Raw genomic sequence first — 26,180 nt, forward strand, 5'->3', positions numbered from 1 at the left:
TTTTCTAACCTCCCAATCTAATCCTAGGAATGTCTGTTGTACCAGACATGGCATATCATAAAGGTTTTATGACGATTACTTTGGAATGACCTGCACTCTCCATTTCCTGGTTTTGCTCTGAAGAAGTACTGTTCCCACTGTAGGCTTATGCCAAGAAGCCTCTCTACCGTGCCATCACCCAGCCAGCTCTCCAGTCAGCACTAAGTTGATAAACAGACTGAATAGCAGACTGACTTCAAAGCATCTGGTGAAGGTGGCCTGTTTCACTGCTACCTTCTCAAGCAGATGAACTGGAACAATTAAAAAGAAAGTTACTGTATCTACTAAAATGCTAAATTTTAAACGTGGAAACTTTCCTATCTGCTTCCTTCCATTTCAAAGCACAGTGAGTTAACTAGCCCTGACTCTTTGGCAGTGGTCCATTTAAATGGCACAGATTTGCCTACCTAACAAAGCCCTTTTGTTTGCTACAGCTGTCAAACTTCGGTGCACTGTAACTTTTCACATTTCCCGGGTTACCTTGGCACCCAACTGTGACTAAATGACTAAAAAGATTTTTAACTCTAGCTTTGGAGTAATATAATATCCACAAGGAAGAATGATGGCTTTCAGTAAGTGCCCCATGGTAGCAAGAACAATGCTGAAAATCAGCTGTGCTTCAAATGTTCACGAAGCTTCTGGAAGACCTGTGGCTTAACAGAGAACTGCACTCTCTGCTCTGCTCGTTACAGGCTGCATCACGTTTGTCTGTTCTTCTGTTCCCCTTCCTCGCATTATACCTGTTCAGCTTTATCATCCGATGCAAAGGGAGGAAAGGGGGGCTGTGACGCATCTTTTCAAAAGAATTAATTGTAAGGACCTCCCGTATGTGAAGAAACTTTAAATTCTAGAGCTGATTTCCTGCTCTGTGGGAAAAAATGGATCTTTTGTCATTGATTCCACGAGAGCAGGAAGCAATTCCAAGCACATACACATATGGTGTTAATAAGACACCTTACGGTAAAACAGAATATAACTTAACTAACGTAACTACTTTGGGGAAATATCCTTCCCATTTTTCTGTGGCTGCAGAAGGTCCCAGATGAATAAAATGGGAATAAGTCTGTGTCATACAGATTAAATGGGTAGGAAACGCTTGCAAGTGCTGGAGCATTAGTCTATGGTAAAGTTCCAGAAGATCCCTCCATGCCTTACGCAGTAGGGAATAATAATCAGGAGGGGGGTTTTTTATTTCCGACAGCTGTAATAGAAGGGCTTGAGAAGTTATTGCATGGCCACCTGTAAACAGACCTAAATATGAGGCAATTCCAATCTAGAAGCTAAACATGGATGCACTACACTCAACCAAATATACACGTAGTGTGACATATCAGCAGGGTTTTCTGTATGGTTTTTTTCCTGAGACATTCAGGGTCTTTTCCTGAGATATTTAAGACGTCCTAGGGCAACAGCTTACTGTCAGTGAACCCCAAATTGATACTACATTCATTGTAGCATCACATCTGAGAGAAATAAAAATTGGACAAAGACCAGGAAGAGCACATGGATGATCATGGTTATGTACCATTCAAAAAATAATTTGACAAGACATGAGAAGCTGTAGGATTTAACAGACAGGAATATGATGGGCAAAATACTCACAAGTATCGTTCTATCACGCTTAATGTCTGAATTATTCCCCTCTAGAGTGAATGCAACTGAAGTAACAAATCCTGATAACTTTTCCTTGTCCATGCTCTATGTAAACCTTAAAACATCACCATAACACTACATTTTTTAAAAAAATTTTTTTTCTTTTTTTATTTGTTATTATTACCACAGCACCCAGGCCATGTCATAAACCAGGTTCCCAGTATGTTGACCATCTCCACTATGCAGAATAACAAACAGTCCCTGCCTGAAAGGACTAACAGCATAACTAAATAAATTTATGGAAAAGTCAGGCCCAGAGAAGCTACAAATCCTGTCTACAGTCAATGAGACAGGCTGTGGCAAAAGCCGTTGGAGAATTCCAGGATGAAATCTGGCATCACCGCAGTCAGCTGCAAAACTCTCACTATCTTCAGTGAAACCAGGACTGAAAACATAGGTTTCTGCTTCATAGCCCTTTGCTCAGACAACTCAAACCTGGTATTTCTTAAGTTTTCTTATATCTACTCCTTGTTCTTTTGCACCAAACACATTTTTCCTGTAACTTCTGTTGATGAACTGATACTTTTATATTGTAATTAGGATACAACTATGTGCAATTCTATTAATCTCTGTCCAAGTGTTCACTAGCTAAAGTATGAAATCTTTCACAAGGATATATCCAAAATTTACACTGCAACATTTTTTCACAATATGTCCTGCTTTGAAATGCTATTTCAATGCTTCTTGTACTTTATCCTGCATTTCTACTGGTGCATTTAATAAGACTTGGCTTTCAGATTTAAGTTTCTTCTTTAAAATAAGGAGAATTAGTGCACTTGGGATATAGGACGCTCCACGTAATATTGCTGGCAGGCCAAGATAGAGCCACCTGAAATAAAGGATGAGCTTCATGAAATATATCATTCATGAAAAAATAGCAAAACTATTCAGCATACATTGTTTTGCGACAATTGCCCAGCTGCTCTAAAGCTTGTGCCCTGATCCTTTTGGATCTCACAGAAGATGAATCAATATGAGAATGGAGAATATGTCAGTGTCAGCGAAATGGCTATTTACATCACCCAACTTCAGGCAACTAATGTAGCCAGTGAAGTTAGCCACCTGGTACCCTTATGGCTTTCTCCTCAGGGGAAAGAGACAGCCCTGAAAAGGGCAGCTCAGACCACCTGAGTAAAACTTCTGGGTATTCATGAGCTAGCATTCTTCTTCCAAATCAACCTCAATACAGTAAAAGGAATCAGCCTGAGGCCATTAGTTCAACAAGACTTTTCTTCAAAATTCCCACAGTGCTCCTTGAAGGAAGCATAGTATGCTGGGCCAATTTCCAGCTTGGGTAACTATATCCTCTCTATAAATTTCTCCTATATTTTAATTCAAGTACTGTTTCAACCATTTTCTGTTCAAAGATATTGCATAGTCAACCATTAAACATCTGGCATTTTTCCCACAAGGGCTTACTGCTTTTAGCTTTTTTATCAGAATTCAGTGTTTTAAGGTCTGTTCTCATGAAAGGCCATTAGTGAATGTAATTATGGCACCAGAACATTTCTGTTCAAAGGGTGTTCCAACGTCTGTGGTAAAGGTTGCACTTGACAAATAAAGCCAATGCCAAAGAAAAGTGTTGTGTCAAATCTCTAACACAGGAGCAGTTTGTCTACTAGGAAAAGATAAAAGGTGTAGTTATATCCCTATGCATGTAAAAATACAGTAAGAAGGAGAAATGAAAATAAAGTAGAAAATATACCTATATGTGACAATGTCGTACATCCTACATGCTTCTTCACCACCACAAGTCATAGTACCCCACTTCAAGCAAGTGGTATCTATCAAAACTCCAAAATAAATGGGAGATGGAATTCCAGCTAAAAAGGATATTAGCAATGGTTTTTTGTGAATAGCATATTTTTTCTGATTAGCAGATACACTCTAGAAGCTATGCTGTTTCTCACCTACTCCATCTGTCCTGTCCTCTTGCAGCATGAACCATGTTCTCTGTATTTCTTACGTTCTCTCTTCTTCCTTATCCACTTACCCTCAGCCAAAGATTTTCTTTCCTGTTGCCTGTTTAACACAATATACATGCTACAATATGGATGGTGGTTCCTATTCAAAACTCAACATTTTCTCTCATCAGTGAGAGTGAGTGTTCAATAAACATATAACAAGAGCGACGGAATGTAAAATGGCTTTCAGATGAACACCAGATGTAGTTAGCCTATTGCCTAGTATAAATAAATGCAAACTGAAAGCTGTTCTAATTTGTCATGCTGCCTAGATCTGTAAAAAATCCCAAATTCTTCCTGATCAAAGGCACTCCATAGAAGTACATTTCTGTGCCATGCCCATAGCCCTGATGTGATCCTTATCTAACTCTCAGTCAGACCTAACTGTGCTTCTGAAGTGTGTTAGAGCTTTTCTTACCAAATACTCTTGAAGCTAGTCCATGGATACCCACTCCAAATGACTTTTCTTCAGGCTTTAGAGACCTGTATGATAATTACATTGTACACCAATTAGTAGAGGTGACATTAATAAGAAATGTTTACCTCTGTTTTTTTTTAAATCAAACTCTTCATCACATTAGGCCCAAACATTTCTACTTAGAGCACTAGTTCAAAGAGTTCATTATTCTCATTAGGTGTCATTTACAGAAGTTCCTTAGCTAAGACTGCTGACTCACAAAAGGAAAAGCTATTGCCCAGGTAACATTCACTTGGACTGAGGCCAGCGCAAAGTGCAAGGTAGTTGTGCTTTAATCAACGTCATGTTGATGTGATCAGTAAACACATGGGTATCACACAGCTCTCAATATCTCACTGACTCAGCGGTCCTACATTAATTCAGGATACAGCTGGTAGCCAGAAGCAACAACAGGTTATAAAGCTAACATGACACTAAACCTTAACACAGCACAGAAATGACATAAGTTCTTTCTATTCTTCCTCCCTCCATACACAAACTAACACACTTTTAATTCCTGGGGGTGTTGGACCTCAGAATAAAAAGTTCAGTAGCTTTCTTAAGATAAGGACATTTTACTGTACCTTATTAAGGCCATGTACCCAGGCATGGATGCTAAGGAAAAAATGAAGCTGCAGACTAATGACAATATTAAAAAATAATGAAGCATCTTGTCACAATTTTCTTCTCCATCACACTGGCCCAGAATTGCAGAGACATTTTGAGATGAAAACCCCGAGGCTGCAACACAGGTGCAGTTTTCAAATACCTGTCAAAAGAGTATTTTAATCACACACACTTGTCAAAACTCACACACCAAGTGTGAAACTTACACAGTCGGCACCTAGCTCACTCTCTCCTGCACTTGAGTATGTTACACATGTGCAGCACTGCACTGCGGCCTCTCTCCTGGCCTGCCAGGCACAGGTCCAACCATCATCTGTATGTGGTGTATGGGGTTAGAGAGCAGGAGGGAGCTATGGTCCTCTTATGCAGCTGGGATTATGCTTCCTCAAGGAGGCCATGATCAAGATAGCCCTCACATTTCCCAGCACAGCCTGGTTATGTGGTCCTTCCAGTGCCAATAGATCTGACCCACTTTTTCATAACCTAGTGTGTGGTCTTTCATATGCCAGAAGAGAAGAAACCAGAGATGTTTGATTGAGGCTGGGTTGCAATATTCTCACTCAAACACTTGTTTCTACTGGCATCATTGAGACTAATGCCAGAATAAGGGCTCTCAAATGTCAGCCAAGGTGAGCAAGAGCATCAGTGTCTGGCCCTTACTATCATCTAATACTTCTCTAAAATATTTGTAAAGTACAGAGGCTTTCTAAAATCTGTATGATTTGGGGTTTTATTGAACTCATTATTTTTGTTTGTTTTCAGTCTAATTAGAACTTTTTTTTTAATGGAAAATGTATTATTAATTAAGAGAATAAAAGTTCCATAATACCTGGTTACTTGTTTAAATCTACAAGGTAAAAGAAATTAAGTCCATGCTATAGAATTTCATTTTGGCTGAAATGTTCTTGTGCACTCAGGTTTCCAGCTGGCAATACCTTGAGTATAATTTCTCACTCCATTTTGAGCATTTAAGATTCCTCCAATTATTAGAAGAAAAGGAGGCTTCTTAATTATATTCTTTAATTTAAATTTAAATTAATTTTCATATTCAGTTTGGAACTTCTGTTGCCACTCAGTGAACTTGTCCAACTCTATTTATCACCTTATATATCCAATTAAATGTATATGTATGCATATTTCCCACCCTATATTGATATGGATATTTCTCACCTACTATATTTCATAGTTACAGCACAATAAAATGTATGCTTTACCACAGTTTTTCCAGTTCCTCTTGAGGCTTTACACCCAGCAAGACAAGGTGACACATATGTGATTCCATTGTTCCCACAAACAGGGTCCCATATTTTAAGTGGGCAATCACAATCCCTGTTGCAGTCAGCAAGTAGAGTATTTTCTGCATATGAAACTTGCTCTATTTTGAAATACATTTAGAAGATGGATAAATATTTCAGTAATGAAATACCTACAGTAACCCTTTGTAATGGTTAAGATTCTATTCTAGCTCAAGGGTTGATCCAGGACACAATCCTACATGCTCCTATCCTGGAGTCATGCCTTTCTATCTTTCTATAGGATGTTACATTACATTATATTACATTACATTATATTAATAATACCAATTCATAGATAGGTATGCATACCCTACAGCATTTTTCTCATCTATGGCATGTACGTTCTTGATTGTCTGTAAGTGTTACATATACTTACATGTGCATTTTACAGACACACAGCCCCTCCCAATGATTAATGGCAGGCCTCAGATCAAGAAACTGCAGATAAAATATCGTCTGATAACTCTATAGCAATGAAATTGCAGTAAACCAGCGTAAGATAAAGAAAGGGCTTGCCCCTCTGTAATTCTGAAATTGCATTCATGTATGCCTAATTTGATCAACAACAACTTATTTTTACCTGCAGTTACATGACTTGAATGTATAATTATATTAGTAAAAGAATTAATATGGACATGCAATTGCATCAGTCTTGATGTGGATATCTTTTTTTAATGCACTTTATTGTTTAAAACAGGGATAACAGAAGATAGACCTATTGTCTCATGCAAGTAAAAAGCCTTGAGAATTTAGATTACCAAACTAAATGTTGCAAAACGATGGAGTCCCTGGCTGATTCTTGACAAGAAAAACCATTCCACTGTCTTAAGATTTAAGTCCTCTTGTGTCTTAAAGAACATACCCTTCATAGGAAACTGTTAGGCCAGCAACTGGTGAAGTATCACAGACAGTCCAATAGGCAGCAAAGTAGAGAAGGTATTCCAGTAAAGATACCCAAAATGCTGTGTTCGCAGCCTGATAGATATTTATCTCTAATTTCTTCATGAATAAGCCTCCAAAAAAATACCCAACGCATATAACTGGTAAGTTGTAAACACCTATTTAAACAAGTGAAACTTCCATGTTAAAATAAAGAAGGAGACCATCAGAGCTATACATAAGGGAAGACTGTGTTTGGCAGAGACTCATGTAGTGCCTGTGACTGAATAATTTAACTACAGTCAGAAATGGGTCTCTACGAGTTCCCCTGCACACCCAAAACATCTGCCAAAGTCCACAGCAGTTGGGAACTGCTTGGAGAGTGAGCTAGAGGGTAAGACTGAAATGATTCATTGGAAAATTGCAATCTAGAGTTGCAATCTAGTTCCAACAAAACAAAACAAAACAAAACAAAACAAAAAGCAGTGTTTCAATACAGCCTCCCTAGCTGAGAGAGAAACTCAACAGGAAGATAAGCTAGTGGAGCACATCTTGGTGCACACTGAGCATCACAGAAAGGAGGAACAGACTTTACGTTTTGGTATGAGATTACTGAATGTGCTCTTACACTTCTTTGCTTCATTAAAGTATCAAACAGCAAAGACTGACTGAAAGACATTTAGGAAGTAGCTGTCTGAAAAACAACCCAACAGTGCAATGTCAGCGCAACACAGATAAGATGCATGATAGTTACATGCCTTTGGATGCACAGTTTCAAAACCCTGGTAACAGAGAGCAACAGTAACGCTCATAAGGTCTGGGACAATCTGTGTCGCAGATTTTAAAGAAAATGGTGCAGCTACTGTGGAAGATGAGCACTGAGTTAAGGAACAGAACTATGGCTAGATGTATTTTAAGATGTTTCTTCTATAATGAGTAGATAAATTCTAGTCTAATTAAGTCACTGCAGTTAAACAAGGGAACTGAGAATTTGAGACATGGTAAAGTGGAACCATAGAAAGGCTCCTACAGTTTCAGGATATTTGCTTTGTGCTACAACTACTTGCCATTACCATTTCCCAATGCATGACACCTTCTTGTCCTCACTCAAAAAAAGACAAGCTGATAAAGAAGAGACAAAAAAAGACAGCTATTTGGTCAGTGCTTTCCTTCCGCAGAGTTCTGCGTATGAAAGAGGATCTGTGGCTTTCAGAAGGCCCAAGACTAATACCTGAGGAGTGGAGAGAATGGCAAGTGTTGAATCATTGGCAATTTTAGCTGTGCATAGCTTCAACCCATCTATGTCTTAAGAGCTCCAGCGATGTCATTTTCATGAACATGAAAGCTACCCTTTACTTTATAGTATACTTTTTAATCAAGATAATATAATAAAGATATTTGGGCCCACGCTTTCTTGATGTAAATTAACATATCGTCTTTGAGATCAGTGGTGCAGGTTTTACATCAGCTGAACTTTCTGAGCCAATTCAAAAGATGGGAAGTAGATTATTAAATTCTGCACAGAAAATCAGGAGATGCTTAGCAGAAAATGCATTATTATTTAGAAATGCTTTGTAGTGTGGAATCTCTCATTTGTAGAAGCATTTGACCTTAGTATGTATATGTATACATGTACACATGAATATATATATATATATATATAAATAGAGAGAATTTGCATAGAGACATCACTACTTGGTAGAACACAGCAAAGCGAAATGCAAATGTACCAATTAAGAAGATGGCATCCGATGCAGATTTTTCAAACTGCTGTTCCAAATATTTGGGCATGAAGGATATCATGCCATTGAAGGCACTGAACTGTAACACTGTTATGCATATAAATAACATATAAACTGGGTTGTGAAACAGAGCCTTGAGGAACGGGATGAAATCTGGAATGAAATAATGTAACGAGTTAGTGTGATGCTTTATGAAATGAATCACCCATTGCTCAGTGTGGCTGAGGGGGGAAGAGGGAATCAGAAATGGTCCTTAACTGGATCAGGCTAATTCTTGTGCTTTGCCAAACACCACAAGCCAAAGATTACTTGCTTAGCTCAGGCTACCCCGACATGTCTCTTCTACGCAAAGATAATCACACACACACACACACAAACGCATGCTGCTGCTTATAAAAAAAAAATCACAGTAATAATCTTATCATAAAAGTTTCCTGAAACTTTTTAGCTGTATTCCTATTCCTTTTTCTCTCATCCCATGTCCTCAGAGCATTCACCAAAACCCCTTTCCTGCAGCTGATGCAAAGGGAGTACAAGAGGGAAGGGGTGCAAATGCACTAGGTAGCTGTGACAACCAGAGACCTGACCATTGATTTTGGTTATTGCTACTGTCAGTGATGGGGCAGAAGAGGCCTGAAGAGTGAGGTGACCAGTTATTCCCACCATACTCTCAAAGTCTGGATCCGCCAGTCTTCAGCCAAGTAAGCATCTGAGAAACTAATTTACACAGGTCTTTTCTCTGCGTAATGCCTATTAAGTTGGGATCTGAACCATAAAAAAACCCACAATTCCTCTGTCTAACATTCTTTATTAATTAATGTGCTGAGCTATTGTCAAGAAACTCTGTAGAAAAACATAAGCATCTGTAAAACAATGACGGTACTTCATTGAAAATGGGCACCACTTAGGAAGAATATATCTCTCTCAGAGGTAGGCAAGTATCTTACTAGAAGAGGATCTGTATGCAAGTCTTGCAAAAATGAGTCAAATATCCGAAACACTACAAATAGGCTGTATTATTTATATATGCCATGCAGTTTATAATCAGCTTTCTGAGGAAGAGATTAATTTTAACTATAAATACTTCAATTTTCAACTTGAAATCCTTGGGGATATTAAAAAGCTATCTGAACACATCCTGGTCAACTGGCTCAGGGGGTTGGACCAGGTGACCTCCAGAGGTCCCTTCTAACCTGAACCATTCCGTGAAATGAAAAGATTCTTAATTCAGGATATTCAAGGACAGTGGACATTCACACCAACACAAGGAGGGAATGATGATGAAAACATAAGCTCTGAAGGGACTCTGGAGTAATAGGACCCACAGTCTGAGCTAGGAACCTTTCCTCATCAGAGCAGTACTTTATTCATGGATTCATTTAAGGCTACATGACAGCAGAGAAAGATGCTGTGTTTATCAAAATGAAGTTGCAATATCAGCCAAGATCTGAGTACTCACTCTGAGTATGGTGAATTTGCAGGACTCAGCTTGAAACACCATGGAGAGGTAGCTGGCCCTTGGCGCTTACTTTCTGAAAATGAAGATCCTGTCAAGGGGCCCTGAGCTGGGTATACAGCATCATGACACTACTCTGGAGATCAGAGCCTTTGACGTATTTTATTCACTTATGTTTCCAACTAGCACAAAAAATAGCTTCCTACAGATATATAGGTCTGAAAGACCACAGATGTGAATGTTGCCAACAGTAACATGAATAAATGTAAGTCAAATAGATCCGTGTTCAACAGCCATTAAATGTTTATGAGACACTTTAGCACCTGTCAATTTCCTTTTATGGCTTTAAGTTGGACTCAAGAAATGCACAAGACTTGTGCTGGTTTTCTCCTTTTCTGCACAGTGAATGTGGGGTACAAGCAACTAATATCTGCAATTTGTCCACAGCTCACTGAGGTATAATATTCTTAACGAGATTTCAGTGCATTAATCCTCTACCAGGAAGAAAAGCTCCAGATCTACATACACCTGAAATGCAGGAGGGGGAAAGGAGTGAATTCAGATCCTGGATCTATGAAATTGGCTTTCTTCCTCTGCAAGGAGCCATTCTAAATCCCTGCACAAATCCTCTGTACTACAGAGAGATGAAAAACAGAGTATGCATTTCATACCTTGGACCCACCTTTATTTACAAAAATACACAGACATAGTTCACACCTTAAGGACAAAATTAAGAAGGAAATAAAATGCAATATAACTTGCCTTTAGCAATTTCATACATGGTCTGTTTGACTTCATTTTTATCATTTTCTTGCAAGAGTACTACACTTTTTTAACTTGTCTCCTCAAGTTCATTGGTTTCTCCTTCCTTCACAAGTGACTTGGGCAAAAACCAAAAAGGTATTCCTGCGAGAAGATTCAGTGATGCACAAATCAAAATGCCCAGTCACCATGCTCCAACCCAGTGGGCATCAGTAGCTTTTATAGTCATGCCCTCTATTAAAAAAAAAAAAAAAACACCACACAACTTACATTAGTTCAGAAACATTCTTTGCTGTCATTGTGTGTTTTCCTAGTCATCTCTGACATGTGATATATTAAAAGCATTTAAAGATTCTTAAAATAAGGCTAATGAAAGAGAACAGTCTGCAGTTTTCTTTTCTAATGTTACTAATTTTCTGGCAAATTTCAGTGTTTTGTATTAAATCAGTTCTAGCCCTTTCCTATGTTAAGCCAGATGACACAATTTTTCATCAAATAATTTATATGCAGATTCATTTTTGTTTGTGTGAATTCAGGCCTTTTATTGAATTGAATATTATACACAGATTTTCCATTCTAAAAGAAACATCGGCAAACTCAGATAAAATGAAGACACCTCATATTAGCAACAAAACATCTTTTAGTGTTGATAAATACACCATCATGCCTACCGATTTATATATAAGATTTTATATATTCATCCATTACCTGCATCTACTGATCCCAGATCAAGAAACAGTTCTGCACAGAACGATGCCAACAAGAAACCAAGGAAAGGGCCAATTACAGTTGCTGTATGTAGATATCCTAAAGTATGAAAAGGAGAAAACATACTAAATTAGAACCTGGACATAATTATTTTCTTGGAATTGTTATATATGTTTAGGACAGCTCTACTGAATAGACATTTGTGCCTAAAAATGGCCTCATTTCAAGAAGTTCACCTCTAGTTAAATTACAATTCTATAGTACTATTATTTTTATAAGGCAGTAATGTCTTTCTTCTCTCTTCCTTTATTGGCTTGAAGGGAGACATAATAACCCTCTCTTTTGCTTTTGTTTTTGTGTGTATTTGTTTGGGGGAGGAGAGTTGTCACAATAGGGTAGATTTACCCAGGTAGAAAGGTGAATTCTCTGGTTTGGCAAAATCCTCCAAATATGAAATGGCTAAAGGCATGACGGGAGTTTCACCCATTCCTTGTACTATGTTTCCAACCATCACAAATATCCACAGCAAGGACCCACGCTCTTTTTCACATTCTGTGAATAAAATAAGAAGCCAGAATTAATGTTTTAATTCCAATTATTATTTAATTCTAGAGATGAAGACAAAGAATTGACTAAGAGCTTAAACTTTGATGGGTAGGTGTGTCCTGTAAAACAGGGAAATAAGTAGTCGCGATACTTGAAAGGCTCCAGAACTGGAAGAAGCTATTGCACGTGCTGGAGTAGAGTTTAAATCCCATCTGTCTCCATGCCATACCTTGTCCAACCACCTGGCAGTCCTACCACTGCATAACCTGGGCCCTTCCCTTTACTCATTTCCCTCAGCAAAACTGCCATTTTCATGTCAGTGGAGAGAAGACAGTGCTTGAACATCAGTGATGAAAGGGATGAAAAATCACGCCTGACTAACCCGATCACCTTCTACAACAAAGTAATACTTTCTGTTGACATGGGGAGGGCAGTGGGCATTGTCTACTTGGACTTCAGCAAAGCATTTTCCGCTGTTTCCCATAGCCTCCTCCCAGACAAACTGGCAAGATACAGGCTGGAGGGACAGTCTGCAAGATGAGTGGGAAATTGACTCATAGGCCACACTCAGAGGGTGGTCATCAACGGCTTTTACTCAGGCTGGCAGCCTGTCACAAGTGGGTTCCCCCAGGGACCAATACTGGTCCCCACACTATTCAACATCTTCATAAATGATCTGGATGATGGGATTGAAAGCACTCTCACCAAGTTTGCTGATGACACCAAACTAGGTGGTGAGGTGGACACACCAGGAGGGAGAGCTATCTTACAGAGAGACCTGGACAGTCTGGAAGAGTGGGCTGGCAAGAACAGTATGACCATCTCTCTGAAATTCAAAAGTCTCTTGCAATGATTCAGGTAATTGTTGCATAAAGCCCATACATTGTCATTTGATTATAATAAGAACATTGTCTGAAATAAACCAGAAGACTTCCTGATTTCACAGTGAGGTGCCACCACTTGCTTCCAAGAAAGCCATGACAGTGAAGAAGATGTGGCATTGTTCTACCTTTGCATGGAATGAGATTTCTGAGCTTTCCAGCTTCTTTGCCTTGATTCAGACTGCTAGCTTCTGGTTTACTATTGTTCATAAGCCCCCAGAAAAGCACACGGAGAGTAAATTCGTCTGTGTTTAAATCATTGGCTGTTTGCTGGTAACTTCAGCCGGCACTCTGTACAAGAGTCCTCACCACCTGGAAACCCCAGCTTAGACCCTTACCTCAAAGCTCTGTTCTAGCACTACAGATTTTTGCCTTGCACATCAATCACCTCCTTATCCAGAAATTTCGTCTGTCCTGATGCTATCTGTTCGGGTATCCAATTTCAGATTTGGGACATCTTGAGGACAATGCAAATTCTGATTTGGCAAATAATATATAAATTCTACCATAATTGGTGCATGTCACCAAATGTTACAGAAAGGTTTTCTACCTCCATCATACCTCTGCAACTCAGGAGGTCAGTGTTGCCCTGAGCAGGCACCCACTGGAACATAGCCTGCAATCTGCCTGTCTGGGCACTGCTGTGAAGGAGCTTCTGACTCACTGTGACCTTTATACAACTCTCGATCAAAATCAAGATCCATAACAATATATCTGGCCAGCCTGCTGACTCTATCTGGGGCTCTAGCTCTCATTTATTCACATCCATCCTCCTACATAACAGAAGAATATTGTCCTGCAGCACAATCCTGTTTGTCTCACATCAGGACAGTTAGATCAGGAACTATTACGACCTTTAGTACTTTCTTTCTCTTCCTGACCTTGGATTTCTTCATCCCATACAGTCTGCTTCAGATTCCACTGTTCTCTGTGGCCCACTTTGTCATGCTGAGACTTCTCAGTGCCAATTTATTAACAAATAAAAACTGGCTTTGTTAGCAGCAACTGATGAATTTCTAAATGAAAGAATTACTGTTCAGAGATCAAGTCTGATCTCCTGTATCAATGTCAGATTGCTGTCAGCAAACATGGGTGAAGCAATCCACATGCAGATGTGGTCAAATTCAAACCAGTTTTTGCATCACACAGGAGATGGACTCATATGTATGAAGGTCACAGTTTTGCTTGTCCGTAAGCTAACAGAGAAACAATCATCTTACCCAAGTATAGTCAAAGGCTTGAGGACCTATGGGTTCTAGTGTGTACATTGAATGGCTGCATAATTTAGAAGAAAATGGCTTACCTATCTATATGTTAATTCATGCATTTATAAAATGAAGAAAAACAGTATCTGAAATCTTCAAATGAAAGAATAATACCAAGTGCTATTAAGTATGCACTTTTCTCAACTTTTCATTGTGAAGATGGAAAAATTAATGCCTTAAGTGACATGCAGTCTCGGAAAGCTTGGAAGCCACACCCATTACTAAATGGAGACACAGAAAACTACAGTACAACACTATGGTTTGATGTCACTGTGTACATACAATATTACAGCAGTGTGATTCAGCTTTAGCACACATTGATGGAACACCATCACAAAATATAACAATTAACTGTGGGATTCATCTCACCTAACTTTTGCCATCCACCAATCACCTAAGTTTCCAACAGTCAGTAGGTGCATCCTGGAGGTAATCTGACCCACTCTAAAGTAAAGAGCATGAATGTCCTTACAGCAAGGGACACACTCCGCAAGAGCTCTGTAGTGTCCTTTGACCGACTATCAAGGGAACCTAAAGAGATGGTTCAGACTAAACACTTCCCTTTGAGGTAGCTAAAGACTCAGGAGATTAATCCCATCCTCAGTGTGAGGATTTCATGTGTGATCATTTAATAGTTGCCTCTGAGCCTTTTGACTTCATAGTAGTTACTTTATATGCATATTGCTAGTGCACATACATGTTTCGGTCTCCCAGATAAGTTTCAGCCTAGTTTAAACTATTTTCTCTTTTCTCTAAAAGGAAGTGGGATCTCCTTTTTCGCTCTATCTATCTTTATTTCTCATTCTTTTATTTCTTGTGTGGTACAATGAAAAAGCATCCTGATGCCTTTTACCCATTTTCCAAATACCCACCTCTCACAGTATCATAGTATTTCAAGTCAAAAAGAGGAACATTTGTGAGAACAACCTGGTGTTATATTTCCCCAAAGTGGACTGACAGGGATGTTAACCAAGCTGTTCAGATACTGTGAGAACTGCATGAAAAAAAGCTACAGCTCTGGAGTCACAGACTAAAGAAACAAGAAGGCTAGGAAGTTTCCTGACCTCTAGTTTTTATGCCTGATCAAAAGCAGGACCCTGAAATAATTGCTAATAAAAATAAAATCCTATTTACTTAAACGCTATAAAAACTGAGGAAAAAGTATTAGTAGCCATAGGAAGAGTCGTACCTGTTGATGGTTCCTCTGTAGGTAAAGAGAACAAGCTTTGATTAACAAGGCACAGAGGCATGACTGAAAAATTATCCCGTGGTGAAATACTGCTTTCAATACAATACCTGTTTGAATCAAATTAAAACATGTATAGGTTTAAGAAGAAATACATCAGAACTGCTTCATAAATCTGTACTTCAGTAATGAAACTACCTATAAGAAGAGTGTGTAGCTATACGAAGAAGGAAACCCACATCAAAATTTAACTGAGCCTCAGTAACAAATCAGGCTAGGAACAAAGGAACTGTAGCAGGGAATCAACCCAGTGTTTTATCCAGACTGTTATCTAGCCTCTAACATAATCTTGTAACAGATGCTTCAGGAGGAGTTGATGAAACACACTAATGAAATCCCTCGTATCATGTCTTCTACTCTTCTTACATTCCAATCCAATTTACACCCTAAGCAGAGGGTGCCACCAAGGCTGTCAGAGCCATACCACATCGGACATAACAAGGTTAGTGGATCTTCTTTTCTCAAAAAATATCTCACTGATGAAAATACAGACAAGCCTAAATCATTATTTTGTTAAGCCAAGCAAAAATAGTGAAAAAGTGGTTAAAGAATCATTATGGTCTGTAAAGGCCTTGCCAACACAGCGGTCAGGTATGATCTGTCATCCAGGCTCCAGACCAAAGACATCTTTAAAATCATCTTGTATCACCCATCCAAGCAGATAAGAGCTAGTAGTGTAATGTGACAGTGTCACAGGCCACTGTTTCTTCAGAGAGTCCACACAAGAGGTAGCACAAGGATGAAGGCAAGGCAAGGCAAGGGCAAGGGAAGGTGCCCAGCAGAGGGGTGACTCTCCTCAGGAAGTGATGACTGATTTCTGAAGCCATTTCAGAAGCAAAACAAAACAAGCTGCTCTACAATTATCATATCGCACCCATGCTCAGCAGTGTCTCTCTCAATAAGCAATACTATTTCAGTGGCAGAAGTTATGGATTAAGGCAAGTAAGGACCACAGAAGCTGCTGTGAGCGAAGCAAAATACTCACCTTCCAAATAGGAAATGAGGAAATGATATCAAAAGGCATCCAAATGACAGAACTGTGCAGCCCAAAGCAATTATTCTGGGTCTGTGAAGCTTTGCTCCAAAGTAACTCACAAATGCTATCAGCAGCAAGTTGCTTGCAAAAAGAACCTGGTCCTTATTTACAAGCCAAGGCACCCTTATATCTTTTAAAGTGCAACAGAAATTTGAGTATACCTTGTTAGCTCAACATCTGTTACTTCCTGTCTTGTAAAAACTGTAACTTCTTGTGAAAACTGTAACTAGACAGGGAACTGCCTAAATGATGCAGTAATTCCCTCCTATTTGTGATCTTTTTCTGGGAGAGTTACACCATGTGGAAAGAACATGAGAATAGAAGGCAGAATGGAAAAGAGATCATGGTGAAAGAGATTTTTGACTGCACCTGTGTGAAGAAGAAATTTCCCACTGCTTTACATAAAGACCAGGCCCAGGGTCTGCAGAGTAATAGCTGTTTTAAGAAGTTATTCTCCTAGGATGCTCCATTTTGCAATGTGTGGGAAAATACGGAAGTATATATCCAAGTGTTTTTCTACTGAAAATAATAAACACAAGATGACATACAGAGAAAAAAGGAATAATAAATTAATATTAATTTCAGTAATCATTCGAGAGGAATAAAAAAAAATACAGATTTTTGTACCTAGTACCATTTAAAAATACAAATGGGCTAAAAATCTTCATTCTCTTATCCTCCACTTTCACTTCAGAATCAGTTGATTTTCTATATTCTTCATTTATTGCTATGCAACGAAGAAAAGAATCGAGCTTCGTGTTATGAATCAGGTCCCATAAAAATAACAACTTAGTAATCATACACCTACTAATTTTGTGATCTTTTTGTCAAAAGAACAAAACCATGTCTCTGAGTGATGAGCATTGTGCTCTGAAAGAAGATAACATTTTTTATGTATGATTGCTAGACAGACTGTATTGAACCAGTGGTTTGAATGACACTTAAAGATGTACACTTACACGGTCCTAATAAGTTCCCTATGTCTGCCACATACACTGACTCTTAATCATTTCAAATATTAATATGATTATTCACAGTTATTTTACATCCTTGGGGATAAGAATGCCACAACTTGTTATAGAAAAGTGCATATGAGAGGATAACTTATTTAAAATAATAAGCCTTTTACACACTACTTCATTAATCTTGGCCATTTCATGTTTCTTAAAGTCTCCTCCTTATCAAAAGCAAGAATATATTCTGGGTATTCCTTCTCTAACATAACTTTGAGCTGCCCCATCAGACTGCTTTGCAGGCAGCAGCATGGTGTTGCCAACAGTTTCTTCTTCTTGCACATGCAGATATAGGAGACCAGGAAAAGGGGGGGAGGAGCCTTGCCTCCCCTCCCCACCAGTGTATATGAGCCTGTGCAGACCATTTCCTGAGCTGAGCCAGGGATAATAAAAATCCACATTGTGACTTTAAGGGTATAAAACACATCCTCTGAGGATCTCTATTTAGATAGGTTTGAAGCTATCAAGCCTTTTGTTTGGCTTTTGTGGCAATGACAAGACATAAGCCTGTCACTGGGCAATAAAACTCACTGATAGGCAAGGTAAGGGTCACTAACAGTAGAACTGGAAACTTTCTTTACAGTTGTACAGGTATGAAATCTTGAAATATTATTGAGTTTGAATAAGGAGACAATCCACTCCAACCAACTCTGAGGTCACTGATTAAAAGAACTGTAAAACGCTAAATATGACCTTAAATTCAAACAAAGTTTATAAAATCTTTCTGGTTTGTTAGTTGATTCAGTACAAAGCTCATAAAGTAGTTCTATTTTGTTAGTTGCTCCGTCATATCATAAGATAGTGCAGAAATTAGCCAAACCAGCTTTTAATCCTAAACTTCCTCATTTAAGTTGTCCTGTTAGTTTCCAAGACAGTAAATATGTAAGTACCAGCTGAAATGGTAGGATAGATTTGGTCACTATTGTCATATACAGCAATTGACAGATTGCTGTGGACATGAGAGTCACTAATACATGCTCAGCCAATGTTATATTTTCAAAGAATAAGAAATATTAAAATGAGTGATTACCAATTTCAAAGCTTCCATTAATAATCCCCACTAAAGAAGCCGGAATATTAAATTGTTTCTCTATCTGTGTGTACATGCTGTTCATGTAAGCACCAGACATCGTTTTACCAACAAATGCAAGTGATAGCGCCAGCAGAAATACCTAGGGAGGAAAGAGGAGAATGCATAAAGAATTCAAAGTTATATATTTAGGAATATTCCATGGTTATTTTCCCCACCAAAGATACACTTCCAGATAAAACAAGTGAACAGTCCTGATCCGCTGATATGTGTGTAAATACAAGTTCAAATCCCACCATCTACCCTTGTCCACAGAGTTATGGCTTCACTAACCCCAAAAAATGAAGAAAGATTTTGTTCTTCACCTGCTTCCATTGACCAAGACTGTCTTCAAAGACCTTAAGCCCCATTTCCCCAGCCAAGACAGGCGCAGCACAGCCTCTACTACCGCGTGTCTGCTGCAAGATTGCCATCTGCAGGACTGCGTAACGTCTGCAGCCAGACCAGGGCGCAAAGACCTTCGCTCCCTTTGCTCATCTGAATGATAAATTACTTGCAGAGCTAAGATCGTTTTCTTTGATCGAATTACTTGATCAAGCATCTGCTCTCCCACCTCAGTAGAGGTCATGAGCCCAGAACAACTCATTTCAAACAGAAGTGGTAAATAGTGTGTCCTTTTTACAAGAATCTAGTAGCAATTGACTGTAAAAAAATAAGTATGAATATATGCAGTAGTATGCAAATCCTTTTAACTTTAGGGTTCTTAATAAAGAGTATTTATGTAATAAAATCAATAGTATTTTTAAATACATCTGCTGCAAATGCTAAAAAGCATAAGTAATGTATTCAGGCTTTGAATTACTATTAAAAGCAAACTATTTTACAGCTTTTATAGAGCTTCGTGACAACTTAAACAGTCTAGGGTACATCAACAGACAATTTTTACTGCCATGTCACAATCCGTAAGGTTAATTTCACAGGTTTAAGAAGGAATGGTAAACATGTCAGACTAGGGGGATTGCACAAATTCAGAGGTGGAGCTTCAAAGGAGCAATCAACCATACCTCCAACACATCACAGAGTGTAAAGTTCAGGGACATAAAAAGCAACACATGATTGCTTACAAACTTGCTTGACCTTTGTTAAGGCATTAAGGATAAGGAAAAAAACAGAACTTATTCATTCATTTAGTCTAGATTGTAACTTCTACCAAACCACTATAAGTGCAAGCAATTACAGTTGTGTGTTCATACAAAATTGCTAAAATATTTCTGTACCTTCAGCTTGGAAATGCAGCAGAATTTGTCCCCTGCACATGGCTTCTCAGCTTCTTTCATGTTGCCTTTTTTAATTGATACCGATGTCTGTTTCTGAGTCTGTCCAATGATCCTATTACAGTGTTGAAAAAGACAAAAGAAAAAATGAAACATTTTTGTCCCATGTTTGCAAAAAATCAGACTCCTTCTAAGATATTTGATATTTGAGCATCTTCCTTAAATAAATGCAAACTGGATTCCAACAAAAGCTACAAGCCTATAAACTTTATTCTAATCAAGAAAATTTGACATGTGAATGTCAACAATGTAACAGCTAGCAATTTCTCATCAAATACTGAATGCTGTCAGCAGCATACAACCAGTAAGCAAAGAACGGAGAAAAGAGACATTCTGAGGGCAAGCTAATTTGTCTGTAATAGAGTTTTTCAGTCTTCTTCACAAGCATTTGGTACTGAGCACTGGGGGAGACAGGACTATGCAGACCTATATGTTTGACTGATGTATACCTGTCCCCGTGGTCTTTATTTACTATGCCTGTCCTTCCTAGCCATGAAAAGGACATTTAGCTCTGCTCTGCATGGTCTATTGAGCCCTCCCCTCTTCCACTGGCATCAATGTAAATTTGTTAATTTTAGTAGAAACTGCATTGGAGACTAATATGTTGGCATTAAAGTTAGAAGGAGAAAAAATAAAACCAAAATGACCAGATCAACGTGAGTTCTAAATGGAAACAAACAAGACGCCGTTCTGCTTCCCTTCCCAAGATTTACAAAAACATCCCTCTTTATTTGTCTGTCTACTTTTAGTCATCTCCATCTTGACTTGATGGTTAAAGCTTCTGGTAGCACTAAGCCACCTGCTTTCTTACACATCTCACATATTTCCCAAAAATGTCTTCAAAGAAGGAGCAATATATTCCAGGGAGTTGGAATATACTTACCTGTAAAAGCCCCTACACATCTGAGGGTTAGCACGGTGAGTTAAACAGGGAGAACACCAGTTTAAAGAAGATTTCTCTCTAAGGATTGCCACAAAGCCTTCATTAAATCCAATTATTCAATACAGTTCCCTCTGCCTGATGGGGTAAGCTGAAGAAAACCAGGGCAAGTCAGAGCCCTACCTTACAGTTGGGATGGATATAGGTTAATTTCCTCTTTTTCGTCTCGGATACGCTTTCCAAGTGTGACCTTGTAGCACCTGCTCTTCTCTATGTTTTCCATTTCAGGGAGCCACAGCTGGGAAGCAAGTTGTCCTTGACAAGCCCACCAATAGGACTGAATTGCCTTTCACATTCTTCAACCCAACACCCCCCCAGTCACTCTCTTCAAACACTAATTTCTACAGCAATGTTAATCCCCTCAAATGTGTTTCTTAACTAACTTGATTCCTAGCAAATTCATGGGCATTAACTCCTTCTACAGCTACCTCCTCATTTTCAGTCTCTGTAATGCATTAATACAGCATTCCTGGAACTACTTTACAATTTAGTGTAGGTGGTCAGCAACTTGGACAATTAACTACGATATATAAATAGTTTGTATTTCTGCTTTGCTTAAAGATGCTTAAACAAACTGTGTTCAATCACCAGTACTAAACTGTGCTCATACAGCTTTGCACTTTCTTTGCAATTTGGCATAAAAGTTTATATCCCAGGGAATCATTTATGCCTTATCTTAATACTGCTTTATTCAGACTGTAGCCCACCTGCGATGCCAAAAGATGAGCAACAGAACAAAGATTGCAGTCCCCTATGTCTGTCCTCTTCCGCTCCTAGGAGTTGGCAATGGGATTCTGTCCCTTACTATACCAGTTCCCTGCATTTCACTAACATATACAGGGAACATAATCTGGCTGATTACAGATTTTCTCTTCTGGTGCTAAAAGAAACCAGCCAGCAACCTCTGCCCAAGTTTCTTTTGGGGCATCAGAAACATCACGCTGCCCCTCATACAATTACAGATGACAAAATGGCAATGTTTGCCTTTACTTACTATTACCTTCCCTCAAAGCATAAATTATGGTAGAAAAAATGCATTTCAATCCATTTTTTACTGGGAAGATTATTAAGATTATTAATTGAACAACAAAATAGACAGAATTATTATTTCCAGCTATGTTCCTGAGGTTGCTTTCTCCAGCTTTGAAATATTTTTGTGGTCACATTCGGTCAAATGGACTGAAGCCAACACAAACTAACAGCCTAGATTATCAGAGAGATGTAGGTGCGTAATTCAGATCAGGTGCATTTACACCACACATTAAATCCAGGTTAGAACTCAGACTACCATTTCTGTGTCTAAAGATGAACCAATAGTGTTCCCACTCCCATCTCCCATCTCTCCATTGTGAATTCCTGTTGCTTTATCTTTCTTCCACTCTTGGGCCCTGAGGCTCTTCTGCAAACCTTTTTAACTCATTAAACAGGCAGAAATTTAATGCAGCAAAACAATTGCTCTCCAGGTAGTGAACTGATTTGTCCTGCAGAATGGTTCAAGTGTCAGACCCACATACGCAAAAGAGCAGGAAAGTGGAGGCAAGAACACGAGAAGAGACGAGAAAGTGGGGGTGAAAGCAGAGTAGGAAAGGATGGAGAGTGAAACCTGCCCATCTGAGCACCAATGATGTGTTATGTCACCTCAAATATTTGTGGAACCACGGTCTCAAGCCCTAACCTAAGTTGCCCAGGCCAGCCCTGAACACAGGTGGCCTCCTAGGATCAGCACAGCCGTAAAGAAATTACCTCCTTCAGTGAACATCAATCAGTATCTCTTCAGCCAACAGCAAGAGGAGAGGCAGCTTATACTACTAGGATATTCACATTGTGACTACGTTTTGTAACAAACCACTTGAGGAATTTGCACAGGCCAGGTGAGACTATATATTTATGCAAAAGTTTGCCCTTGGGTTCTGATTGACCAGAATGTACATGACCAGCTGTCATGTAAACACCTACACTTGAATCCTACTCCTAAGCCCCCAATGTCCACTGAAATTTCAGGGAAGAGGTCAATAAAATCCCTCCTTACAGGATCTTACTCCTTCCACTTCTGCACTGAGTTTGGAATACATTTACGGCAGACTAAGAAGTTAGTTAGCAGTAACATCACAACTGCCTCTTCCAGCCATCTCCACTACTGGACTAAATTTCCACAGGCAACCAGAAAGACAGACAAGTAATCAGAAGACTTGTTTCTAGAAGACAACCGCTTTACATAGTGCACAAAGAACTAAAGTGCACAGTGCGAACAGTTTTAGTACAGGCTACAGCTACAAAGCAGATGCATGAAGTACAGCTGATGTTAACCTGGGCTGAACAAGGTTGGCTTAAAAACAAAGCAGGTGCATCCTGTGTGGATCAAAGCAGGCATATTCAGTGTGGTTGACAACAGCAGGCAGGCTAGCATTGAGAGACATGAGTTTGGACCCATTTGTCCTACACAAACCCATAAATACATTTTATAGATCTAAACCACATTTCACCTTAGCTAACCAATAAAAAAGAGAACAAAAGCACACAAATATCTGGATTTAAATGTCTAGAAAGCAATATTCTGCCAGTTGCCTTGCCTGAGTCCCAGGGGGACATCCTATTTTCAATGTAAAATGCATCTTCCATTTGGCTCAGCTTAGTCACATGGATAAACTGATAAATCCCTGTTTTGTTTACAAACAGGATTAAAAATCATGAGGTAACCAAGCAGAGGGCAATTATATTGTCAGAATTTTTAACTAATTTATTTTTCCATGCAAATGGAAATGCAAAATGCATTTTGAAATCTTGTTACTAGGCACAGTTCAAACTGTTGCTCAAATGCAATTACACTAATGTTAGACTGAGACAAAGAAAAATCTTCTCATGGCAAAACAATTAGGTACTTACCGTTTTGAAAAGGTTTTCAGAAGAAATTACTGATTTTGTATGCTTAAACTTTGACCTTTATTCTAAATTGTTGAAAATTAACCCAAGTATACTTACTGCAGAATTTGTGGTTTTGCTGCATGGTTTCACCTATGCATTTTAGAGAACTCACTCAGATGTGAAAGACACGGGCTGAGTTCTTCGTTAGAAAAAAATTAAGCCCATCTCTTTCTCTTCCCCACCAAAAAAGGTCAAGAGCTACAGCAGTGCTGGATCCCTGAGGATGAAGTGCTGACAATCCTGCCCACTGAAGATGTCTGGAGAGTGCTCACAAGCAAGAAAGGAACTTCAAGAGTGTACATAACTGTGTAGATTTACAGGTTAGGTGGTGTCCTAGCAAAGGGTGACACAAGGACAGACTTGAAGAGGGGAATGAATTTGTTTTTCTCATATCTTGAGGGGGTGTTTAAGCTCTGAGTTAGTGAATGGAAAGCAGTACAGGCATAATTATTGGCCTTGCTGTCTTGGAATGATTTGGAAGAAAGTGTAGCCCTTCCCAGTTGGTATAAATCACTCAGAGGCTCAGCTGTAGGGCAGAACTGGGTCTGAACCAAAAGTGGAGAAAATTACCTCAGCCCCTGAAGCACAGAGGCATAATATCACTCTCCTCAGCATGCCCAGCTGCTGGTCTTCAGTGTTTCTTCTCAGTGTAACAGCCTTTCTGGATCTATTTTCTAAGTATTCAAGTTTAACTACCTACTATATAACTGGGGTGCTGTTAATTCTAGAAGGGGGCAAAGATCCTAATAATTAGGCACTGCAACATTCACTAGGAGCACCCTTTCCTTTGGGACTTCTCTTGAATGATGATGGTTTACCATGCAAAAGTGAAAGTTAAAGCTGCCTATAGTCACATAGCTGCTGTGGTTGTCCTACAGGCAACTGTAGGTGCTGTTAGTTACTGATTACTGACTTTACAAAAACAGAGAGTAATTTGACGAAGCGTAAATAGTTCTAGCTACTGTGAAAAGAAGAGATTATGTGACTTTGATCAAATTGGGTAGACATCTGATCTAAGAATCAGTAGATACACCTTCAAGTGCTGGTGCTGAAGCAGGTTTCTTCTGTGACCTTAAGCCTCTTGATGACACTTGTGTTTGTCTCCCTCACAGGAATAACTACTAACGTACATGAAAAGCCTACATGCAAGGTCTAAAAAGTGTGGTGAGGGTAGGATTGGGATTAATGAAAGCCTGGCTTTGAGCACAGCCTCCAGGGCAGTGTTTCTCAGCTTTCTCAGGAAGCACCCAGCCTTCCTGAAAAATCTCCCTGGACTATCGCATACCCTGTGGGATTAGGCTACTGGGAGTGCAAACTAACAGACTGGCAAGGTACTTGGCATTTTTGTTACACAGTATGTTTTTGTCTCACAAATTTACAACTCTGCTGCTGTACTGAAAAACATTTTGTAGACCCCCTGCTGATGCCTTACAGGCCACTGGTGGCTGAGGATCCTGGCCTGCTCAGTGCTGCACCAGACCATGAGGTAAGGCATTTTTCCCTGTTATTTCTTATAATAAAACTTCACAATTGTAAATTTCTGAGAGCATATCTTCTCAGTTCTCACACACTAGAAAATTTCTCAAGTAAAAAATCTATTAACATGCTTCCAATATGTGAAAAGCTTCATTGTCCCTCAGAAAATATACTTTTCGTAAGAGTTATAGCGCTGCTTTCTGTTCATCTGACCATCTTCATGATGGTCTCCAAATCACACCTGATGGCTGTCTGTACTGGGATTTTGCTCATACAGTTTAAGTAGAAATAGAAATTCTTTTTCCACCTTTGCTTTTGTTTAACTAAAATCAGAGGTAAAGTCTTATTTCCCACTAAGATATTTTGAGAGTTTTCTTGCATTTTATATTTTCTCCACTTATCCATTGCCACTTTTGGAAAATTAAAAAATCTTCTGGCAAAATAAGAAGAAAATATAAAGACAATGGTCCAAGTTCTGCCACATACTGCTTTGTGTTCACAGCAGACAGTACAATGAAAAAGCAATAGTGAACAGAGGTAGGAAATGGCTGAGTATAAAGCTGCTTTAAGTCCATGTGGCCATCCTTGCTCCCCTTAAAAAAACAGCTAAAGGTGTTGAGGGAATAGGATACTGCCTACTAAAATGGCAGTTGTTCAACAGTGTATGTCAACAGCAATGTAGTATTCATTCAGGTGTAAAGTGACTTCTCTCCTGTACCCATACCATGTGCAACAGCCCTCTGTGTATTACTAAGTCTTGTTCTGTGTAAGAGAGACGTCTCAGTGTCATTAGAGCATTAGCCTTGCTTTTGCATTAAAAATATCTTAACTTCAGTATTCTAATTGTAATGGTTCTGGAAATCTGACTGCAAGCACCTAACCAAGAGACTTGGCTAGAATGCACAGGGA

The 26,180-nt window shown here is 39.0% G+C and overlaps 1 protein-coding gene across 1 annotated transcript; it reads right to left on the reverse strand.

Moving 5' to 3' along the window:
• Window positions 1-2,361: 2,361 nt before the first annotated feature.
• Window positions 2,362-19,972, reverse strand: SLCO1A2 (solute carrier organic anion transporter family member 1A2). The gene is given in 14 exon segments (XM_076328763.1): window positions 2,362-2,521; window positions 3,398-3,515; window positions 4,075-4,139; window positions 4,698-4,882; window positions 5,955-6,120; window positions 6,898-7,093; window positions 8,645-8,809; window positions 10,875-11,108; window positions 11,583-11,681; window positions 11,988-12,134; window positions 15,464-15,570; window positions 16,506-16,638; window positions 18,600-18,741; window positions 19,877-19,972. Coding segments are annotated over 14 exon segments (1,977 nt in total). The 5' UTR covers window positions 19,937-19,972.
• Between the last annotated feature and the right edge of the window lie 6,208 nt (window positions 19,973-26,180).

Source organism: Aptenodytes patagonicus, chromosome 1 (genome assembly GCF_965638725.1).
Source record: "Aptenodytes patagonicus chromosome 1, bAptPat1.pri.cur, whole genome shotgun sequence".
NCBI classification, from domain to species: domain Eukaryota; kingdom Metazoa; phylum Chordata; class Aves; order Sphenisciformes; family Spheniscidae; genus Aptenodytes; species Aptenodytes patagonicus.